This window comes from Chiloscyllium plagiosum, chromosome 22 (genome assembly GCF_004010195.1).
Source record: "Chiloscyllium plagiosum isolate BGI_BamShark_2017 chromosome 22, ASM401019v2, whole genome shotgun sequence".
NCBI lineage: Eukaryota > Metazoa > Chordata > Chondrichthyes > Orectolobiformes > Hemiscylliidae > Chiloscyllium > Chiloscyllium plagiosum.
The window spans coordinates 36,661,357-36,686,445 of NC_057731.1; the positions used below are offsets into that span (position 1 = coordinate 36,661,357).

General features: G+C 40.9%; 1 protein-coding gene across 6 annotated transcripts in view; it reads right to left on the minus strand.

Annotated features, from left to right (window-relative positions):
* LOC122561213 (actin-binding LIM protein 1-like) overlaps positions 1 to 25,089 on the minus strand; it is a 377,099-nt gene that overhangs the window by 197,100 nt on the left and 154,910 nt on the right. The window contains exons 1-2 of one of the 6 annotated variants that reach the window (XM_043712806.1): positions 19,376 to 19,741; positions 7,926 to 8,045 (exon numbers count right to left, since the gene is read on the minus strand). The exons of 3 other annotated variants lie outside the window; for them this stretch is intronic. Coding sequence is in view for 2 of the 3 variants with exons in the window: in XM_043712801.1 (XP_043568736.1) it covers positions 19,376 to 19,397 (22 nt within the window). In the remaining variant the exon portion in view is untranslated. Of the gene's footprint in view, positions 1 to 7,925; positions 8,046 to 18,766; positions 18,900 to 19,375; positions 19,742 to 25,089 lie in introns of those variants that run through there. 2 more of the 6 variants (XM_043712805.1, XM_043712801.1) reach the window with 2 other exon arrangements.

Here is a 25,089-nt window from a genome sequence, read left to right on the forward strand (position 1 = left end):
GTTTGAGAAGTGATGTCCTTCATGGTAACCTTGGGGCTGGTGCTGGATTTGAATCCATGCTGTTGGCAACACTCTACATTCACAAAACAGGAATCCAGCCAACTGAACTATCCAACCAGCCAAGTGCATATCAACATCCTCTGATAGATTCAGAAATCTGTGAATATTCATCGCCAGCTCTCTCTGGTCTTGCGTCTACTTCAAATTCCAAAAAAGTAGTTTGTACTGCATCACTATGCTGTTCTTCCCAAACTGCATCATTTCAAACTCGTTTACATTAGATTCCCTACAATTTGGAAACAGGCCCTTCGGCCCAATAAGTCCACACCGACCCTCCGAAGAGTAACCCACCCAGACCCATTTCCGTCTGACTAATGCACCTTTACACTATGGGCAATTTAGCATGGCCAATTCACCTAACTTGCACATCTTTAGACTGGGAGGAAACCGGAGCACATGGACACAGGGAGAATGTGCAAACTCCACACAGACAGTCGCCTGAGGCTGGAATCAAACCTGAGTTCCTGGTGCTGTGAAGCAGCAGTGCTAACCACTGAGCAACTGTGCCACCCTAAATTTAATTTACATTAAGTTTTATCAGCCATTTGTCTGTCCACTCACCAAAGCAGATTCGTGTTCATGTAGTCTGTTATCATCCTCCTCCTCATTATTTATTACATTTCTCACACAGTAGTACAACAGTTTTCATTTACCTCAAAACAATATTTCCAATTTCAAGTCACTTACATCCATCAGCAAAGGCCATGGCTCTAATCTTAATTCCTGAAAGGTCCCATGGCATACATGTCTCCAATCTTAAAACATGGCTGTACTATTCTCCATGACAAATTGTGCAGTAATGTTTACTATCACATTAGTCATGTATGGAGGATGGAACGTGCTACGATAGGACAACTTGTTAAACCCAACAGCAACATCTGGCATCCACACATGCACAGTGAAGTACAGAAATCTGGAAGTTACTGTTAGTAATACCCCACATCCCTACATGGCATGATGTTTTATCTTTGACAGTGGAAGCCAGACAATAATAATGTAATGTCATGGACTTAGGTGAACTGTCTATTTGCTTTATATTAACAACGGCTGAAAAAGCTAAGACAGCTCCTTCAGTAGAAAGCAAGCTTTTAACATTATAGCAGATGACAAGGTAATAATTATTAGAAACAACCTCTACGGTCCTCAAAAAAAATGTTTAAAATGTATGGAATCTTATCACCTCAGAAGAAAATTAATATTACTTATTTTTAAAACATTCATCGTATTTTGGGTTTTTTTTCTGTTTTTCTCTTTATCTCCCTCCCTTAAACTTTCTTTAATTTTGCCAACTATACAATTATTTAAATATAATGTAAGTGTGTTCTGCTTTTTGGTTTACTGCCTACAATTCTCAATCCACATGATTGAAGGGCATCAAGCACGCAAAATGACTGTGGCAACTGCATATAAGATTAACTTCCCTAATCTCCAAAAGGAAAACCTGGACTAACAATTCTCCTTCCATGAATACTCTTGTTTTATTTTATGCTGCATCTGAAGGCAATTTTATCCAGCGCATTGGCTGTAAATCACAGAACTTGTAGTGTTGGAAATATAACCTGACCAATTACTTAGTCATGTGGTAGCTACATAATGGAGGTCTTCTTGAGGTAGTTGAAACTGCATGGAACAAAGGCATGTGTTAAAGTAAATAGCTGTACTGTTCCTCATGAGAGGAAAAACAGGAATTACATTATTATTACAATTGAGACAGATGCTTACACAAACTCAATGGGCCATGGAATCAACTGACCAGTCAGATGTTAAGAAATGAATAAACAGATAGAAATAACAATTGAGCACAAGTCTCAGGTTCTTAAAAACTTTCACATATGAATCAAATTTGAGCTTTCGCATCAGACAGTGTGAATGTACATTGGACAATCACTCAATGTCAATGAGTATAAAGTCAAATAATAATCTCCTTAGAGAAATCATGGACTTGACCAAACTGTTTAACAATTAAGTAATAGAAGTGAATTTCAAGTCTCATCTACTACAGATATGTGTCATAATGTGTCTGAATTGTGGGTTAATTGAAAATCTCTAGCTTATGAAAACAGACACAATTGAAGTTCTCTTATTTTTTTAAAAAAAGAGAGTTAATTGATTGAACATCCAGAGTCAAAGGTGTGGCGCTGAAAAAGCACAGCAGGTCAGGTAACATCCGAGAAACAGGAGAATCGACATTTCGGGCATACACCTCATTGAAAATGGGGGTTGAGGCAAAGGGGCTGAAGATAAATGGAAGGAGGGTGGGGCTGGAGCGGTGGAAGGTAGCTTGGAGGGCGATAGGTAGGTGAAGGTGGGGATGATGGTGATAGGTTGGAGTGGGAGATGGAGTGGATGGAAGGAAGATAGAGTGGGAGGACAGTCTAAGACGGCGGTGCTGAGTTGGAGGGTTGGATCTGGGATAAGGTGGGGAGAGGGCAGATAAGGAAACTGGTGAAATCGATGTTGATGCCTTATGGTTGGAGGATCCCAAGGAGGAAGATGAGGTGCTCTTCCTCCAGGTGTCAGGTGGCTTGGATTTGGCAGTGGAGGTAGCCGAAGACTTGCATTACCTCGGCAGAGAGGGTGGGAGAATTGAAGTGGTTGGCCACAGGGTTGTGGGGTTGTTTAGTGCGTGTGTCCCAGAGATGTTCCCTGAATCATTCCACAAATTAGAGTCCTGTCTCCCCAATGTAGCAGAGACCACAACGAGAGCAATGGACATAGTAGGTGAGGTGTTTGGATGTGCAGGAAAATCTCTGCCGGATGTGGAAGGATCCTTTGGGGCCTTGGATGGAGATGAATGGGGTGGTGTGGGCACAGGTTTTACACCTCTTGTGGTGACGAAGGAAGGTACTAGGATTGGAAAGTACATTGGTGGGGGGAGGGGGGTGTAGCGTGAATCTAATGAGGGAGTGAGGGAGTAGCGGAGGAAATGATCTCTGCAGAATGCTGAAAGGAGTGGGGAGGAAAATATATCTCTGGTGGTGGGATCTGACTGTAGGTGGCGGAAATGGCAGAGGATGATGCGTTGATTCTGGAGATTGGTGGGTGGAAGGTGAGGACCTGGCAGGGTTCTGTCTTTGTTGTATTTGGAGGGGTTGGGTTCAGGCGGAAGTGCAGGAAGTGGAGAAGATGTGCTGGAGTGCATTGTTGCATTGTTCCATTGTGCACGTCAACAATGGAAGGGGAAATTGTGGTCTTTGAAGTAGGAGGCCATCTGGAATTTTCTGGAGTGGAATTGATCCTCCTGGGAGAAGATGTGGCCGAGGTGGAGGAATCGGGAATAAGGGATAGCATTTTTACAGGATGAGGGACCAGGTGTAGTCCAGGTAGCTGTGGGAGTCTGTGGATTTGAAATGGATCTCGGTATTGAGTCATCGCCAGAAATGGAGATGGAGAGGTCCAGGAAGGGGAGGGAGGTGTCTGAGATGATCCAGGTGAACTTGAGGTCAGAGTGGAAGGTATTTGTAAAGCTGATGAACTGTACAACCTCCTGTATAACCTCGTGGAAGCACGAGCTGATGCCGACACAGTCATCAATGTAGTGACGGAAAAGGTGGGGAGGAGTGCCGGTGTAACTGCGGAAGATGGACTGTTCCATGTACCCGACGAAGAGGCAGGAATAGCTGGGGCCCATGCAGGTACCCATGGCTATGCCTTTGGTCCGGAGGAAGTGGGAGGATTTGAAGGAGAAGTTGTTGAGGGTGAGGACCAGTTCAGCTAATCGAATGAGTGTGTTGGTGGAGAGGTACTGGTTGGGTTGGTGGGAGAGGATGAAACGGGGGGCTTGGAGGCCTTCACCATGGTGGATGGACATGTATAGGGACTGGATGTCCATGGTGAAGATGAGGCAATGGGGGCCAGGGAACCAAAGATCATGAAGGAGATGCAAGACGTGGGTGCTGTACTGAATGTATGTGGGGAGGTCCTGGACCAAGGGGGACAGGATGGTATCAAGGTATGAGCAGATAAGTTCGGTGGGGTAGGAGCAGGCAGAGACAATGGGAGGTCGACCGGGGTAGTCAGGTTTGTCAATTTAAGGTAAGAACTTCCTGATGCTATAAAGAAATATATTGCGAAAGTTAGGTTAAGCCTAAGTCCATAGTAAAGAATACCACTAAATAGGAATAAACTAATTCAGTAAGTAATAGTTGTATCGTATAAAATTTGGAAAAACCTGTTGTTTGAGGGAAAATGTTTTGAAAATGTAAAAATAATTGAGAAGACTGGACCTCCTTATTTCCAAAATAGGTTCTGACGACGACGTTGATCCAAAATATCAATTCTGTTTCTCTCTCCACAGTTTATGCCTGACCTGTGAGTATTTCCAACACTGATTTTATTTCATGTTTAAAAAGTACTTGGTATTAAGTCTGGAATTTTTCATTTATTTATTAAACTGTGTGTATTGATGGATGTTATTCCAAATGGATTCATAATGGACAAGGTGTACTTCAGAGGGGCTGTACCTGAGAGAAAACAAAGGGCTGAATTTTACTTCAGGCATCCAGACTCCAACTTCAGAGTTAAAAAGCAGCTCCTGAGCCCACACTGGCCAGTAATGGGATCACTGGATCCAAAGGCTGTTGGGCAGACTCCTGCATGTGGCCAGCCTCATCAGAAGATCAGTTAAAACTCTAGCAGTATTAGGAGAGATGGGTGACACTGCTCAGAGATCTTGAGGATGCGTCAAAATTGTGTTGCCCACAAACAGGTATGTAAACAAACTGGAGGGCAGTGGGCTCTGTGGACAGATAGGTAACCCCTCCAAGAAATAATTCGGGTGACAAGAGTCTGCTGTTTTTTTCTGTAGCTACTTCTTTGGGCCAGGAAGTCTCCAGTTCCAATGTACCATGAGCTGTTGCATGAAAGCCAATTCCCGCCAATTTACTTCCAGACCATTAAATGGTTCCTTTTTGAGCAATGGGACATTGGAACATAGGACAGAGGAACACAGCACTTAGAGTTGAATTAGGCCATTTGGTCTCTTCGAAGTGGTGGGGAGGGAACCAATAAAAGAGAGAAATCCCTTGACATTGACTTTTCTCAGCTGCATCTGTCCACGACATCAGAAGTAGGAGTGACCATCGAACGGGCCTTGTGCAGATGAAGTCCCATCTTCATTCTGGAATACCTTCCATCATGTTCAATGGCATTACCCCTTTGCTAGAGAGGACAGATTTTGGACAGTTCTAAGGACTCAACTGGGTATCCATGAGGCCCTGTGGGGCCATCTGCATCAACAAAATTCTATTAAACTACAATCTAGAATGCCATGGTCCAATGTGTCTCTTCCTCTACCACTGCCATCAAACCACAAGCTCAACTCTGGTTCAAGAAGAGTGCAGGAGGGCATGCCGGAAGCATATCTAAAACGAGGTGTCATCCCAGTAAAGATATAACACAGGACTATATGTATGCCAAACAGCAGAAAAAGCAAGTTTATATGGAGCTAAACTATCTTCAAAGAGTGGGGGAGTCCATCACAACAATGCAAAAGACAAGGCTAATGCATTTGTAGCCATCTGCAGCCAGATTCGCTGAGTGGATGATGGCTTTGTCTCAGTCTCCTCCTGAGCTCCCCGCATCACAGATACCAGTCTTCAATCAATTCAACTAATGCAATTCACTCCATGGGATATCAAAAATGTGCCCAACAATGTGGAAAATTGCCCACATATGTCCAACCACAAAAAGCAGGATTAATCAAACCCAACTCATCAATCCACTCTCAATCTTCAACAAAGTGATGGAAGTTGTCATCGACAGTGCTATCAAGTGACACAGACAGAATAATAACCTTCTTACTGATACTCAATTTGGGTTCTGTCAGGGCTGCACAACTTCTGACTTTATTACAGTTCGGTCCAAATACAGGCAAAGGCGTCAGACTCCAGAGGTGAAGAGACAGTGACTGCTCTTGACATCATTTAACCAAGTACAACATCAAGGAGTCTGAGCAAAATTGAAATCATATTAATACTGTGACAGCAAGAATAGGTCAGAAGCTAGGAATTCACAAAGGATAAAGTTAGGAGTGTGGTAGAATCCTCTCCATTTGCCTGGATGGAAGCAGCTTCAATACTCCAGAAGCTCATGTTGTGTTGAAATACTTGCAATGCTGTTAGGAAGGGAGATCCAGGAATGAGTTGAGTCAATTTTAATGAGTGAGTGAGTGACTGAGTGCCTTTAATTGTGCCAACAGATTGCCAGATTCTGGGGCAGGCAGCGAATCCACATGCTGTCCACTTTTTGGCAATTCTCATGGCAACAAGGCATTATGGCCATAGTTTCCCATTATTTTACAAACTCTTTGTCTCCATTCCAGCCACCTTAATGCCGTAAAATTCAGCCCAAAATGGCTTTTTCTAAATTTCCAACAGCCTGTTCAGTTTGCAATAGTATTTGCAACAGGGAGTGTCCGTAAATGGAAAAATGTTTTCTCCCCACCCATTATGTATTCGGTCATCTGCACAAAGTTTTAGAGTTGATTTTATTTTTGAGTATGATATCATATGGACTGTTTTGATAGAGCTCATTTCTGACAGAGGTATCAAACAAGTGCCTAGTTGTATCGCCAGGGAAACAGAAAAGGGAAGGGAGGGAAGCTCATTCTAAATTAACCAAAGTTCAACCCAGAGAGTGAAGATAAATAATGTAGAAAGCATTCAAATTACAGTATCTAGATACAACAAAAACAATGAGCAACTACAAAAGGAAGGACATTAAAACCGAAGGAACTGGGAATGCTGTAAATCAGAAACAAAAACAAGAAACAAGAATTTGCTGGAAAAGCCCAGCAGTTCTTTCAGCATTTGTGAAGAGAAATCAAAGTTAATGTTTTGCATAAGAACTCTGAGGAAGGGTCACTGAACCCGAAACATTAACTTTGATTTCTCTTCAGAGTTGCTGCCAGACCTGCTGAGCTTTCCCAGCAACTTCTGCTTTTGTTTGGGAGATTGAAACATTCAGCTGAAAACAAAGAATCCTTCCTTAAAAGTTAAGATCGTTTCTTCTGCCATTTAATATGAGAGAAACAGGTAGTGACACTTATTCTTAATGTAAAATTAAGCATTCTTAGGTACAGTTATGTCCAAAAAATCACAAGAGAAACTCGGTGAGGAGACCAATCTGGTCCATTTGCATTTCAGAATAACAATTTTCATTATAGCATATTGCTGTTTTCTAGTACAGTATCCTGATATCAGTAAATCTTAGCAACATGAGCTCGTTACTAATCACAACAATACTATGCAATGGTGGACAAGTGCCTTCTTTTCCCACTGCTCCAGTCAAAATGAAAATATTTTTGTATTTAGTCTCTCTGAAGATAAAGTTCCTTATAACTCTCCACTAAAATATTCTTTTAAGAGACTGAAAATGCAGAGCTTATCAAGTTGCTCTCTGGCTCTCCTCCTGACATGGAAGAATCAGTTTTGCTATTCCCCTTTACTATGCCCAAGGCTCGGTTGCCTCAAGCTTTAAAAAGTGGAATACAAATGCTGCTTTCAAATATATTGCCTAAAGACTTACAGTGGCATCCACAGTTAAAGTTACGTTAGAACAGGAATCAAAATCAGTCTGACTGAAATGGTCTTGCTCTCAGTTGGTTTCTGAGCCGAGGATATTTGAATGAAATAGGAAGCAGCAATAATCAGCCAGGCCACATTTTGGGGACCTGCTTACAGACAGAGTGACAGAGAGTAAAATACAGTATGTTGCTGTTGACTCGTATTTAGTTCAAAACCAATAGGACCAGCTATGAAGTTCTCAAGGTCTTCTAATTAGTAGAATTGCAACTGCATTCAAGCTTCCAGACTGTTGCAGGCCAATGTGTAATCCTGTAGGTTTATCTTCCTCAAGTACTGTACCTCTTCACTTTTCCAGCCTCCCATACATTGGAATGGCATTGGTTCTTTAGTTTTCAACAGTGGACAATGTCATCTCATCAAAATCATCTCTTTAATAAAAGCAGATGCTGGAGGAAATATCTGAAATAAAACAGAAAGTGCTGGAGAAACTCAGTGGGTCAGACCACAACTGTGGCGGGAGAAACAAAGTTAACATTTTGAGTACAGTATGATTCTTCTCCGCACCTCAGCCACATCTCCTTTTTGCATGACATTGGTCCACAGGGAAGCTGGACGTTTTGCATGCCGCTGACCCAGCACAAACCCGTTGGTTCTAACCCCTCTTGCTCAGATCCAACCCAAATCTTAGGATCTTCATTGGATTTATGTTTCAGGAACAATGCTGTAAATATATGGGTTCTTGGAAGATATTAAAACTAAATTGCACATGCAACACTGCTGTCTCATGTTTGAAACTTTTTGTTAGACTTTTCACAGGTGCTGACTGATTTGTCTGTTTGCAGCAATTATTCTTTTGTATTTAGAGTAAAATTGAGAAGCACCATAAAATAATTGTGTTTGATCTTTGCTACTAAATGCATTCCATCTTCAGTAATACTCACCTTAGAAGATGCAATTTGACCCGGTTTATATTTGCTGCTGTCTAGACCTATTAATCATCACAACAAACAATATAGCAGCTGAAAATTGATGGCACTTAATGACAATGCCGTGTGAAGCTATGTGAAATAGCTTAAGCTTTACATCTTGTACTGACTCTTGTGTATATATTTCATCCTGAACTAGATCATTAACAGATGTACTCAAATTCAGTTATTTTGTCTAATGTTAGCAGTCACTTGAGATAAATCATACTTTACACTCTCAGACTGAATTTAATGGCTCAGTGACAATAGGAGAAGTTCTGAAAGAATCAGACTGGCATAAATAAGAAGCAACTTCTTATAAATCCAATTTATAAGGGTATCAATCCAAAAACATATCTCGCAAACAGTAAAATAAACAAACAACTACAGATGATGGAATGCCAAAATGAGAAACTGGAGTAACTCAGCAGGTCTGGCAGCTCTGTGGAGAGAAGGCAGAGCTAATGTTTCAGGTCCAGTGACCCTTCTGATCTGATAGTAGTTAGAAAAGGTGGTATACATGCTGAAGACAGGGGAGAGGTGGGGGAGGAAAAAGGAGTGAACAGATAGATGGAGATGGAGCCCAGAGAGAGAATGACAGTGAAAGAAAGTATGGGGGAACATGTTGGTGAAAATGGGTTGGCTGTGATGAAAGCATTCCATGTCGTAACAGGGCCTGGGGCATGGGGGTTAGATGTTGAAGAGGGAACAGCAAGTGTTGCAACCTCTGTGATCATATGGGAAGGTGCTGTGGGGAGGCATTGAAAGTAGAGGAACAGTGGACCAATGTGTCCTGGAGGAAATGCTCCCTGTGAAGTGCTGACAAGGACGGGGATGGGAATTGTGTTTGATGGTAGTATCCCACTGGACATGGTGGCTTATGATCATTTATGTGTGGATGCTAGTGGGGTGTAAAGTGAGGATCAGGGAGACCCTATCATTATTCTAAGAGTGAAGAGAAGGTGTGAAAGCAGAAGTGTGGAAATTGGGCAGACACAGCTCAGGGCCCCGTTATTCACAGTGGTGGGAAATCCTCCGAAGACACTGTGGATTACTGAAAGGAATGTTCAAGAGAAAACTTTTGGAATGGGTGGAGAAAGAACAACGTAGTTCTTGATTCCTGCAACTTAGGAACTTTTTTTTTAAATGGAGGTAAATAAGCTTCACCATTTTGTTGATGATTGGATCTTTATGTTTGTACATAGGGGCAAGAGGCTCCACTGTGTTAAGCGTGTTTCTTCAGCACAACTTTATTTTCTCTTCTATCTCTTTATCATCTCTACAGTGAAGATAGAAGGGTTTATTTAATACCTGATGAATGTTTGTTATCATATCACATCTACCTGTCCCTTAACAGGTCCATGTTCCCCTTCACCATGCTCTTAATATATTTATGAAGACTTTTGTTGTGATACCTTTGAGACCCCATTTTGCCCATTTACAACTCTTATATTATTTTAACTTGCTGCTGCTTTGTCATTGCTCTCTCAGTCCTTTGGAATTTGACTTTTATTTGTATTTCTGACAACTTTTTAATTTAGTCTGATATTGTCTCTTACCTTTTGACCATAATTGCTTAACTGCACAAGTGGACCTTTTCGCTTGGATATTAGACAGGATGTGAGCTCTGTGCTTGGTGACTGTTGAGAAACACAGCAGAATGGGTGGTTCCAAATGTCCCACAGAATTTTGCTGCTGAGGAGCAAACTATGTTCAAGAAATTACAAGATTGGAGAGTGGTGGTGTGTAGAGCGGACAGATAATGAGCAATAGATGGAGATTTTTTTTAAGATTAGATTCCCTACAGTGTGCAAACAGGCCCTTCGGCCCAACAAGTCCACACCGACCCTCCAAAGAGTAACCCACCCAAACCCCTTTTCCCTCTAACTAATGCACCCTATACTATGGGCAATTTAGCATGGCCAATTCACCTAACCTGCACATCTTTGCATTGTGGGAGGAAACCGGAGCACCCGAAGGAATCCCACGCAGACATGGAGAGAATGTGCAAACTCTATGCATAAGAGTTTAGTCAATACTTTGTCATACCTGGAGGTAGCAATCCTGTTCTTTCCGACCCACAAGCAGTGATGTAAAGACAATCATTTCTAGTCTCATCTCCTTTAGGATGGTCACATTTCCTGGGATTGGTTTTGTATTGTAACAATTATTTCTTTGATATTTTCCACAATCTCTCTGTACTGTGATTAATTTATGACATATCCCTTCAGAATTTGCTTCACTTAAATTTGAACCCTTGATTTATAACAGATCTGATTCTCCCTTTCCTGTTCAAATGTTCTTGTCACCAGCATTGATTCTCAGCCTTTGATAACCAGACAATCTAAATGTGTAAAAGAAATTTTAAAATATTTTAACCAAGTAAACACAAAGCCAAACTAAATGTAATTTAGGCACTAGACAGCCAAATAACAATGATAAAGCCGTAGTTTTGAGAATAAACAGGAAATGATCAGAAAATATGCTGCCTGAGTCCCTAATCAGTAATTAATATCTTTAGACATTTGCTAATTGAAGCACAAAAGAAGAACTGAAATGTTCATGAAATGATTTACTGCTAAGATAACATTGAAATTTATAAAAAGAAACTTTGTTAGAACAGATAGAAATGGATGATGTATTTTGGCTATTTGAATTTTTTAACTAATCACAGAGAATGCAAGCTGCATTCAAAATGAGGAAGTGATCAGTTAAAGCATACATTATCTGACAGGGCTGCCGATCTGCAGTGATATCTGCAGGAGATCCTCAGGAAAGTGTCTCGGCCCACACATCTTCAGCTGCTTTGTCAATGATCTTTGCTGCATTTTAACATCAGTAGTGGGCGGATTGCTGACAATTTCATTGTGGTTGGCTCCGTTTGCAACTATATCAATAGTCAAAACAGCCAACATACCAACCTATGGCAGAATTTCAATAATGAAAAATGACAAGGAGGGGCAGCACAGTGGCTCAGTGGTTAGCACTGCTGCCTCACAGCGCCAGGAACCCGCATTTGTTCCCGCTCTGGTGATGGTCTGTGTGGAGTTTGCACATTCTCACAGTGTCTGCGTGGGTTTCCTTCGGGTGCTCCGGCTTCCTCCCACAACCCTAAGAAGTGCAGGTTAGGTGAACTGGCCATGCTAAATCGCTCACAGTGTTCAGGGATATGTAGGTTAGGTGCATTAGTCTGGGGCAAATGTTGAGTAGTAGGGGAATGGGTCTGGGTGGGTTGTTCTTCGGAGGTTCAGTGTGGACTTATTGGGCCGAAGGGCCTGTTTCCACACTGTAGGAATTCTAATCCTTAGTGGGATCGCAGCTAATGGTAATAAGTAGACAAGTCAGATCTCAGACTGAACTCAGAGTCATAGATCATAAATCTTATTCCTGCAGTTTGGTTATCATGATGGTCAGTCACTAAATATGTTCAGAGACTGTCAATATTCTTTGAACAAACGAACACAAGTAAACCAAAAAATACAAAGTTACGTAAGTCAACTTAGTAATAGTCTAACATAAACAGTAAAAATAAAGATTCAAGCATTTGCCCAGAAATATCTTTTACAATTACTCAATCCCAGGAAAGTAATACTGCTATCTTCACTTCTTAATTTCTTCCTCAAATGACTCCCTTCAGCCTTTTTTCTTAGACTGCTGAAACAATGTATGGCTTCTTTTCAGCCCTGATGGCCTGGATACTTCTTTACAGCTGAGACAGTTTGGAGGCCCGTAAGCATTTAGCAATTAACTTTCCAGGTTTCTGATCAATTAATTTAACTTAAGTCATATGCTTTGCTGGAAAGCTGTGTTTGGTTAATTGCCTTTTCAAACTTTGTTAAAAATAACAAGCTTCACAGAACTGAAAGTGAAATATGTTTTTCTCCACTGTTGAATCCAAGTTGCCAAGTAATAACTATATACTACAAACCTACATCACACAGGCCACATTTGCACCACATAAGGACCAGGTAATGACCAACTCAAAGGAAAAAAGGCTTATTCATCTCCACTTGATCTTCAATGGCACTACTATTTCCAAATCTCCATTATCGACATCTTGGGGTCCATCACCGGTCAGTAAATCTAACAGGATCAGCTTCATAAACACAGTGGCCACAAGATCACGCCAACATACTGAGTACACTAAAAGAAACAACTCACCTTGAAGCTCTCTCAGGCCCCAAAGCCTGTGCACCATCTTCAAGACTTAAATCTGCAACAGTACTTTGCTAAGCTGTGTGGCCATGTGGCAATCCATTGGTTCATGTCTGGACCAAGTAAAGATAAAGTCGCTGTAGTCCTATTAGACCATAGAGCTGCTCACTCGTTAGAGAGAGACAGCTGGTGGTGATTTTAACCTGAGGGTTACCACACAGAGGAGAAATGAAAACTGCAGATGCTGGAGATCAGTGCCGAGAATGTGTGGTGCTGGAAAAGCACAGCAGGTCAGGCAGCATCCAAGGATCAGGACAGTCGAAGTTTTGGGTATAAGCTCTTCATCAGAACGTATGTCACTTGGAGGGAAATTTGAACATTGTTACACTTGTCCTTCTCGTATTTACAACCCATTAAGGTATTGTATTGGTGAGATGCAGTATATTTTTTTTTATTCATCCAAGGATCAGGACAGTCGACGTTTTGGGTATAAGCCCTTCATCAGAACGTATGTCACTTGGAGGGAAATTTGAACATTGTTACACTTGTCCTTCTCGTATTTACAATCCATTAAGGTATTGTATTGGTGAGATGCAGTATATCTGATAGGCCATACCTAGGGCAGCCAGTGGGGGCTTATGCCAAAAATGTCAACTCTCCTGCTCCTCGGCCTGAGCTGCTGTGCTTTTCCAGTGCCACACACTTTTGACTGAGGGTCACCAAACCTCAGGCAAGGTTGAGAAGGTGTGATGACACTCAACCTTGTGACCTCAACAGGCACAGAACTCAAACTTGCACTGTTGGCATCACTCTACATTGCAAACTAGCTGTCCAGCCAACTGAGTTAGTTGATACCCAGAGCCTGGACCAATCTCTTTCAGTTACCACATGTGCCCAGCTGCACAAAAGGACCTATATGATATAACAAATTTGGTGCTGCAAAATAGTCATTCAAATTGCTAGAAAAGCTTTCTTAACAGTGTTCCTGTCACTGGTCTCCATATTCACCTCCACCAGTAATTGTTCAATACTCCACTGCAGTGGTGCCCTCCAAGTGACACATTATTCTGAAATCATAGCTAACTCCTCTCTAAGAGCACCATTGCCAAAAGGATTGTAGTAGTTCAATGACAAGGCTCACACTGCCCTCTCAGGGTAACAAGAGATGGGTAATAAATACAGCTTTTCTAGCATTATCCACATTCCAAGAACAATTTTTTTAAGAAATCAAATTTTATTTGCATTGCAGGGAACTCCAATTTTTTCATTATAGTTAGAAGTTTTGAGATTCTGTTTTTCCATGAAACAATTAATCAATAACCTTGGGCATGATCAGTCACTGGAAGGTGGTGCAGAAACTAACCACAAAATGAGTCACTGATGATGAGATAAAGCAATAAAGAGCAAATTGTTAGTCTTGCCCTCCACAAAACAGCTGTTGTGTTTTGGTTATTTTTAGAAGAATGGAATGCTATGACAAAGGATTTAATTAGATTAACATTGCACATTTACTGGTGTTAAAAAGTTCACATTTACTTCATGACTGAAAACAAGATGAGGAAGAGGCAGAGCCAATTATACATCCCTTGGGAAGGGGCTGGGGAGGGAGGCTATTGCAGCAGCAATAAAAAAAAAATTGAATGTGGCAATAATCTAAGAGGTAAGAGTGGGAGTGAACAAGAGCTGTACAACAGGAGCAAGGCACTGAGGGAGCACTGTATGACTCTATGACTAACTGGTTTCAGGAAGATTGATAAGGTAAAGGATGCAAAGTACAACTTGGTCAGAGACTGTCAAAAGTAACAACAGTTCATTGATTTTGGAGAGAAAAAGGATGTTGCTATTGGGTTAATGGCCATGAAGTGGGGCTGAAATGATGGGACTTAAAAGCTTTTGAAAAATCATGAAAATGCTTCATAACTCTCACTCTGCCACCCAGTTGCACAATGTGGCGTGACAACAGTTTTCCAGTGGGAAACAGCTTTGGAGCCCCAAGCCTAACACTTTTAAGCACATGGGGGTAAAGTGGATTATTTTTAAGGATGGGGTAATAATAGCAGTTATTTCAGTAGAGGAGTGAGATCAATTTACAGTGTCAACCAGCATGCAACAGTGATTGGACACTTTCAAAACCACATCCTCCAAATTCGTTAACATTTAATCAATGCTACTTAGATGCCTTGTAACTTCCTGAGCTCCTGTAAAAGTTCATGCTTTCCCTTTCACAACCTCAGTTTATTTTACTCTTCTTGTATTACAGAAGACTTATACATGCTTCAGTTATAGTTGGCTTCTAGTGAATTAACAGGCAACACTGCCAAGTCTTGCATATAACTGACATACTGGTAATAGGAAGAAAAAAAATCATTCACCCATACAGAATTTGAGTACTGCTGAAAAAAAGACATGTTTCATCAAAGCTTTTCATTTTGCACTCATTAGGACTATCACAAGAAATAGGAAAGTAAAGGGAAATCTATACAGATCACACTCACACTCACCCACTCTCGCTCTCACACACACTCACCCTCACACGCACGCAAGCACTCACACAAACACAAAAGGGACCTAAGGGGCAACTTTTTCACAAAGAGGGTGGTGAGTGTATGGAATGAGCTGCCAGAGGAATTGGTGGAGACTGGCACAATTATAATATTTATAAGGCATCTGGGTGGGTATATGAATAAGGAGGGATATGGGACAAATGCTGGCAAATGGTACTAGATTTATTTAGGATATCTGGTCAGCATGGACGTGTTGAACTGAAGGGTCTGTTTCCCTGCTGTACACCTCTATGACTCAAAAAAAGATTGTTGTTGTCTTTCAGAAAAGACAAGGTGAATAGTAGATTATTAAACATGTAAAGCAAGGAAAAACAATGACTACAAAACCTTAAAACCATTTCCAGAGTTCCATTGCTTATAAAGAAATTACACAATTACATAGAAATTACAATGTTGAAATCAGCACCTACAACCATGTGAGTGTTCTTCACTAGTAAGAGCTGTGGCCTTAACCCAACAGTTCTGTTCCAATATCTCTGTATATTTCTTTATCAGTGTACACCTAATCTATTATTTAACATTGATATAATCACTGTTTCAATCACTAACCCCTGTAATGCATTCTGCAGCCTCACCATTTACTGTTGAGATAGTTTTCTTGTTCTATTGCCTAAATCTCTTGTTTTCTACACCTATGGCCTGATAGTTTGGACCCTTTAGTCATTGAAACAAGTTATTTCCATCTACAATATGCCATTTCTTTATAATGTTGTGCACCTCAGTCAAATCACCCTCTGAGCAATGAAAACAATCTTAGGAATTTGTCAAGGACAGTCTGATATATTATCAACAATACCTACAGACTCATATAGAGGACCTCTGTCTGAGAATCAAACAATAAATTGGATTGGGTTTCTTCTGCAGAGTTATCAGAAAATTAATGTCTGGAGATCAATAAACAGGGCTCCCGGTTTCACACAGTCTCTAAAACTGTCAGAAAGGCTATCAATACATTGATCTTTAGAAAATTATTTCATGATTATTTACTCTCCTGATAATTATTTGCTCTTATCAATTACAATGGGGCCTTCAAAGTTAGTGTATAACATGGTGAAATTTTAGATATATATTTCTGTTTTCTTGAGAACAACAATGACTGCTCCTAGATTATTCCAAAAAGGACAGAATTGGATTGTAATATCCTGCTCATGTTTTTCAGAAACAGGCAGGTGAAACTTAGCACAGATTCTGGTCTTAACTTGCTGTTTTAGACAGGCAAGAAGAACCCTTCCAGAAACTGATGTGGCCTTTGTTTAAGGGTTTTGGTTGCGCTTGGATCATGATATTAGAGCCTAGCTGCTGTTTTAACCAACATACAGCCTTAATTGTGGACTTTATCTGTCAAGGATGCACCATCCCAAACACACCTCTCGCCACCTCTGATGACAAAGACATTCATTCCCCTAATTCCAACCTTTCCTCCTTAAGCAACTCAGCTGTGTACCAGCAAAGTTCTTTTGGTCGATGTTGGTGGCTTCTCCTGCCTGGGTATCTGGACTTTTGCCCGAAACATCGATTTTCCTGCTTCTCGGATGCTGCCTGACCTGCTGTGCTTTTCCAGCACACTCTAATCTAAACTCTGGTTTCCAGCATCTGTAGTCCTCACTATCTGCTATTGTCGCCACTTCGAACAAGTTTGGGAAGGAACTCTAACTTGGCCTTTCAAGATGAGACCAGGAATTAAGCTGATGTGAGGCCATTTACGGCCTACACCCTTTGCCCTACAAACAGTAACCCTGTCTTGTAGTCAACTTGGTACTGCGTTCTGAAATTACGATTGTAAACTGTCAATCAACTCGACTTCTCTTTCATGCTTTAAGATTGTCCTTAAAATACACTTATTTGTTTGAACTCTTGACCACTTTTTAAAATATTTTCTTCCAAATCATTTAGTCAAGGGCTGCAGGACACTTCTCTGCTCTAAAGGTGGTTCAGAAATGCAAATTGTTGTTCCTCACCAAAAAGGTTGAATGCGAGTGTAAGAGGTAAAGTTAGTAAGTTTGCAGATGGAGGATTGGTGGACAGCGAAGAGGGATACCTCAGATTACAACAGGATCTTGACCAGATGGGCCAATGGGCTGAGAAGTGGCAGGTGGAGTTTAATTCAGATAAATGCGAGGTACTGCATTTTGGGAAAGCAAATCTTAGCAGGTCTTATACACTTAATGGTAAGGTCCAAGGGAATGTTGCTGAACAAAGAGACCTTGGAGTGTATGTTCATAGCTCCTTGAAAATGGAGTCGCAGGTAGATAGAATAGTGAAGAAGGCGTTTGGTATGCTTTCCTTTATTGGTCAGCGTATTGAGTACAGGAGTTGGGAGGTCATGTTGCGGCTGTACAGGACATTGGTTAGGCCACTGTTGGAATATTGTGAAATTCTGGTCTCCTTCCTATCGGAAAGATGTTGTGAAACTTGAAAGGGTTCAGAAAAGATTTACAAGGAGTTTGCTAGGGTTGGAGGATTTGAGCTACAGGGAGAGACTGAACAGGCCGGGGCTGTTTTCCTTGGAGCGTTGGAGGATGAGGAGTGACCTTAAAGAGGTTTACAAAATTATGAGGGGCATGGATAGGATAAATAGACAAAGTCTTTTCCCTGGAGTCGGTGAGTCCAGAACTAGAGCGCATAGGTTTAGGGTGAGAGGGGAAAGATATAAAAGAGACCTAAGGGGCAACTTTTTCACTCAGAGGGTGGTACATGTATGGAATGAGCTGCCAGAGGAAGTGGTGGAGGCAAGTACAATTGCAACATTTAAAAGGCATTTGGATGGGTATATGAATAGGAAGGGTTTGGAGGGATATGGGCCAGGTGCTGTTAGGTGGGACTAGATTGGGTTGGGATATCTGGTCAGCATGGACGCGTTGGACCGAAGGGTCTGGTTTCATGCTGTACTTCTCTATGACTCTATGATTCTATTTGGTTTGTTTGGCTACTAAGAGAAATTATTCAGCTAACTTATTTACAAGACGGCTCCAGGTCTGCCAACTAGTATTGGGATGGCAATGGATTTGACACCTTATCAACTGAAAAGTAAAACATTCCGGAATTTCCTGACCTCTGGTATGTACAAGCAGCCACAACATCAAATGACTAAAATCTGCCTTAATAAAAAATCTGTTGAAGGGGAAATAGTTGCAAGCCTAATGAGGAAGGACAAGGAAGGAAAACTAACAGAAAGTTTCTACACATGCATGATGGGTCAAATGGCCTCATTGTGTGCGGTGTCCTTGCCTGATTCTTTGTCAGCGCAGCAAACAGTTTCTTGCAAAGCGTTTTTAAAGCCATTTTTTCAAAATCTGAACGTCCTTTATTTGCAATAGGTACAATTAATTGCGAGTTAAGACAGCCCAAGCTTGTTAATAACACGTTTATTGCTACAGCAGCTTTGTGGAAATAAGGCCACTGTGATTCCTAATGACATCTCATTCAATATTCCCTAGCAATTTTACATCTCGTAACTTTAAAGTCTCTGATATCAAAAGGCAAACTGATTTCTTACTAATTCACGTATCCTTCCATCCATTTCCAGGAATACTTTCCATCCGTATTCAGGAATTCCTTCCAACTCTCAACAAAGGAAGTGCGAGCAAGTGGACTCAGTTGTTTATTTTAAGAAGTGTCCTCACATCATCTAAACGAGCTTTACATTTAACACGTTAAGAACGTTAAAGCTGCAAATGCATGTGTTCCAGTCGGTTGTGCAAGTTGTATTTTCCGTGCTATTTTGGGGAGTTTCTCACACTGAGTAAACACACTGTACAATTCTACTATTGAACCTCAAGTCAAAACAGCAAACTCGTCGCATTCCAGATGTAAGTTTGTTATAATACAGTCAGTGAGCGACATGCACACAATATAACTGATTCTCTAGAGGCACTGTTAATTAAAGTTATAAATTTTAGTAAATGCTTCAAGAAGGGAGGGTCCCTAAATCATATGGATTGATGAAGTACGCAGTTTTCAAAACAGAATTAAACAAGTTTATACTGTACAACGTAATGAAGAATATTAAAATTACTTAGTTCTTCTCAAGACAAAAGGTTTATAGATGATTAAATGCCAAAGCAACAACAGTCCTGGAATTAAACAAGAAATATTAACGTTGTACCTTTTTCGTTCACCATGACCATTTCATCAGCAGTAACTCCAGTAAAAACTGTGAAACTAGGTTTGCATCTAAATGCAGTTTTTGATCAGGCACCAGTGATATAATATCCCTGGTTTCTGCGTCCAGTAGTTAGTTTGCACAGCAGCTCTAAGCAGGTCTGACAGCCTAAAGCAGGGTCTGAGTGCTTCGGCTCGTCAGGAATTACTCTGCATTCCCTGTGTGGATTCAGCCCTGCTGAAATAACCATTCACAGCTGCTATGCAGTGAATACAAATTCCGCTGCTTTCCGTTGTCCTGCCCCTTCAATGACACAACAACACATTCTTGAACAGCAACATCAGAAAAGCACAGGGAGGTGGAGTTGCCATCAGTGCTGCTATTTTCAATGTATGACCTCTGCAAAACATACAAAAACTGCTGAGAGTGGAGTCATTTTCACAGCTGTTGCCCTTACACGAGAAAATGTAACGTGCGTCATCTTTGTTAAGGATTTAGAACGATTAGAATTCTGTGCTTGCTAAGGTGAAGCATGACAGTGCTTTGCAAGCTCTTTTCGCTCTGTAGCCTTACTTCCCTAATTCATCGTTATAACATTATCACAACCATCATTCCTCCAAAATGCCCTCTCTTGTTCTGAATAGGTATGGTACTACAGTGCAAACTTTCCCCAATGTTCTTTAGAAAATTATTTCATGATTATTTACTCTCTTGATAATTATCAGTATTTATAAATTACAACAGGGTCTCCAAAGTTAGCAAATCACACATTGAAATTTTAGAGATAGATTATATATTCCCCTGATAACAAAAATCACTGTTCATCAGTTATTCCAAAAAAACGATAGAATTAGAAAGCAATATTAAATTGCAATCTATTTCGAGGCTTTGTCAGAGTGAGGGCCTGGAGAGCAGGAGCTGTGTAACTTGGTATGAACTCCACATCAGTCATTACTGTCTTGGATCTAATGTCTCCAAAGGTTTAGCTTGTGGCCCCCATCCCCACTTTGGAAACCCCTGGCTTGGTGGTTTCATTATTGGATTTGTAACATGGAATCAATCAGTGCAGAAGAGGCCCTTCAGCCCATTGAGCCTGCACCATTAAAAAACTATTCTAAATCAATTTTGCAGCACTTGGCCCATAGCCCTGAATGTTATGATGTTTGTGCTTAAGAGGCCTGAGCAAATAATGCAAGCAATGTCAATTCAAATACCACAATTGCAATTTGAGAATTTGAATACAAGATCTGGAAATAAAAACAAATCCAGTATTGACAAACAAAGAAATGACCAAGAAGCTAGCAGGTTTACTCATCTACTTTACAAAACAAAACCAACTGTCCATACCCAGCCTCACCCACATGGCGCTCCAGTCCCAGCACAGTTTGCTTGACCCTTACTCTAAAACAGCTCAGCTCCATTAAACCACAACAAGGAATAACAAGAATAAAACCAGACGAATCATATGAGGAGGAATTAAGTGCCAAAGATTTGTGCTCTCGAACTAGCCAAATTAATCTAGTATAGTTACAACATTAGTGCCTATCTAATAAATTTGAAAATTGCTCTTTCCAGAAAAAGAAGGAAAATTTCAATCTAGTCACCTAACACTCCATCGGGCTTTTGCCCGAAACGTCGATTTTCCTGCTCTTCGGATGCTGCCTGAACTGCTGTGCTTTTCCAGCACCACTCTAATCTAGAATCTTCCAGCATCTGCAGTCATTGTTTTTACCTACCTAACACTCCATCAGTCCATTCTCAATTCATCAAAGAGGTGGAAACTGTGATTGCTATCAAGTGGTACTTGCTCACCAAGGATCTGCCCTCTGATGCTCAGTTTGTGTTCCATTAAATCCATGCAGCCTAGAATTCATTACAGGCTTGTTGCAAACATAGACACACAAGATAGACTCCAGAAATGAGGTGACAGTGACTGCCTTTCAAATCAAGGCAGCATCAATCCCTAAGTTGCATCGAGAAGCCCTAGCAAAATTGTAACAAAAGGAATCAAAGCAAATTCCACATTGGTTGGAGTCATAACTAGTGAAAAACGGAAGATGGCTCTGGTTACTGGAGGCTATTCATCTTACTCTTAGGATATTGCTCCAGGAGTTAGTCAGAATAGTGTTCAAGTCCCAATCATCTATAGTTGTTTCATCAATGACCTTTCCTCCAACTTTACATCAAAAGCAGGAACACGTGCTGATAACTGAATGGCATTCAGTTCCATTGACAAATCTTTAGCTAATGAATTGGGGCTGCCATGAATGCAAGACCTGTAGGAGTTCCGCAGGGTAATGTCCTAGGCCCTACCATCTTCAGCTGCTTCATCAATGATCTTCCCTCCATCATAAGGTCAGAAGTTCACAATGTTCAGCACCTTTCCCAACTCCTCAGATATTGAAGCAGTTCACATTCAAATGCAACAAGATGTGGACAATATCTAAACTTGGGCTGACAAGTGGCAAGTAACATTCCCACCACATAAATGTCAGGCGATGACACATCATCAATAAGAGACAATCTAACCACCGCCCCTTGACATTCAATCGTGTTACCATCACTAAATCCCCAACTATCAACATCCGGGGGGTTACCATTGACCAGAAACTTGACTAGACTCATCATATAAGCACAGTGGCTATGAGAACAGGTCAGAGGCTAGGAATACTGTGCTGAATAACTCACCTCATGACTTCCCAAATTCTGTCCACCATCTACAAGGCACAAGTCAATAGTGTGATGGAATGCTTCCCACCTGGTTGAATGAATGCAGCCCCAACAACACTCAATAAGCTTGACATCATCCAGGACAATGTAGCCCACTGGATTGGCATGACATCCACAAGCATTCACTCCTTCCAACACCGGCAGTCAGTAGCAGCAGTGCAAGATGCACTGCAGGAATTCACCAAAGATCCTCAGACAGCAGCTTCCAAACCTATGACCATTTTCATCGAGAAAAACAAATGCAGCAGATGGGAACACTACCACCTTCAAGTTCCCCTCCAAAGCACTCACCATCCTGACTTGGATATATATTACCATTCCATCACTGTTGGTCAGTCAAAATCCTGGAATTCCTCCCTATTGGTATTGAGGGTGGATGCCTCAGCAGATGGATTGCAGCGATTCAAGAAGGCAGCTTCCTACCACCTTCTCAATGGCAACTAGGGACAGACCATAAATGCTGGCCACCAGCAACACCCACATCCCACAAATGAATAAAAAAAGACAACATTCAGATTGATTGTGTTTTATAGCAGGCAACATTGACATGACAGAAGTGACAGCCGATTACTGCTTCCACCAAGACAGCACCTTCCCTTGAAATTCAATGGCATTACCATCAATGAATGCTCCCCCTAAGAATCCAGGGGGTTACCATTGACAAGAGACTCCACTGAACCAGCCACACAGACAGTATGATTCTATACTGTAGCACAATGATGGTGTTATTAGTCTAGTTTCTAAAGGCCTAAACTAATGATTGAGGCACAAACCCTACATCCATCATCATAGCTCAGAAAATTTAAATTTGATTACTAAAACGAAACTTGAATTAAAACCCTGACAATGTGATCATTAATCCAAATGATTGTTGTGAAAAACCCACCTGCCTCACTAATGCCCTTTAGGAAAATAAATCCACTGCCCTTATTCAATTTGACCTATACAAGACACTGTATCATGTGGTTAACTCCAAATTCTCTTGAAATGACCTGACAAGCCATCCAAAATTACAGAGTTGTTACAACTCAGAGTGAGGCTGTTACAACTCAGAGTACCTATGCCAGCTCTCTAAATAAACATTTCACTTAGAGCCATTCTCCTGCCTTGTCTCTATCTTGCACTTGTTCCTTAACCTTAAATAATCTAATTCCCAAATGATTGCATCAATTGGACCTGCCTCCAAAATACTGTCAGGCAGTGCATTCCAGATCATAACTACACATCACATGAGAAATGTTTTTATTTGACTTTTCCTTCTATTATTAATTATTTTAAATCTGCACCTTTTTGTTCTTGATCCTTTCACAAATGGGAACATCTTCTCCCTATTTACTCTATTCAGATCTCTCATGACTTGAACTACTTCAACCATATCTTTTCTCAGCCTTCTCTTCACCAATCTATCTTCATCACAGAAATTCCTCATCTCTGGAGCCATTCTTATAGATCTCTCCTGTGCTTTTTCCAAAACTTGCACATTTTTCCTAAAACATAATGCCCAGAACTGGATGCAATACTCCAGCTGAGACCAAATCAGAATCTTACATATGTTCAAATACTTCCTTGCTCCTGCTCTCTATGGCCCTATTAAAGCCGTGATACAGCATGCTTTACTAACTGTGCTCTCAAAGTGCCTTCCCATCAATGACTTAAGGATGCACATGCTCCAGATCTGTCTGCTCCCACACATATTTAGAGTTATATTCTTTATTTTCTCCACATTCTCGGTAACAAATTATATTACTGCACACTTGCCCGCATTGAATTTCACCTGCCACCTCTCTGCCTCTTCCACCCAACCCCAGATGTTTTCATGAAAATTTCTCAAGGGAAGTTAGAAATGGGCAATAAGCACTTTGCTTATGACACTCCCATCTATAAAACAAATACAAATAAAATTGATATAGCCAGTTTAAAGTATGCCTCACAGTCTTCTTCATGAATATCTGGAGTCAGGACCAATGTTGACAAAGTTGTCTTACAAGCAACAACTTGGCATAGTAATATGACCAGTGCCTGGGTGAAAATTTATTATGGTTCCAGACAGGATACCTCATATTACTAAATTTCCTGCTGTGCAGAGATGAATTGGCTTCCCCCTCTTTATTCACCCTCTCAGTTAATGGAAGGTTAATTTAGGAATAATCTCTTCTCTTCAGGAGATCTTTTTTCTAGGCCAAATGAATTTATGTTTTAAAAGGAGCCAATTCAATCAGATTTCTTAAATTAATGAAACAGTGAGTTTGTTAGTTACTAAATGCAAAAATAAACAATAATACAATACAAGTATACAGATTTAAAATAAGAGGTGAGTCCAAGTCAGATTTATTTTTTAAAAGATATGCAGAGTTCCATGAGGAATAAATGATGGGATGCTATGCTAAAGCTAGTACTTCCAAATAAACTTGTTGGACTATAGCCTGGTGTTGTGTGATTTTGTCCTGTTTCCTTTCAACAGTGGATGGTTTACGTCCCACAGAACAAGAGACAATCTTTTCCTTTTTATGGTCAGTGCACTGTTCAATGGTTATCCTCAAGCTGTGACTTCAAAGCATACAGGTCCACTAACAAACACACATAGACCAGTCGATACAATTGTTTTTTGTGTATTCATGGAAGGGGAAACACAAATATGTCCTTTGATGGCTGTACCAAGTCTGGAATCTCACCCACAAAAGAGGTTTATCAACTGAGAAGAGGAAATTTGATTGCCTTACAGTTCTGCCTTTTGGGAGATTCACTTTTTGAAGTTTCCTTTGCACCCTATAAGGTGTGACATTCGTGGAGTTTACACTGGGAATCTAGTAGCAGTCAGTGCAGTCCAAGTGCTCAGAAGTACATTACCAGCCAAGTCTGACTTACAATTTTTGCTTCAAAATAACAGGCCATGTCCAAAAGTTTAATATATCTGTGAGTAATTTAAGGTTCCGATCTGTCAGCTCATGAACACTCATATTCCAGAATCCTTCATCATTCCTGGGTCT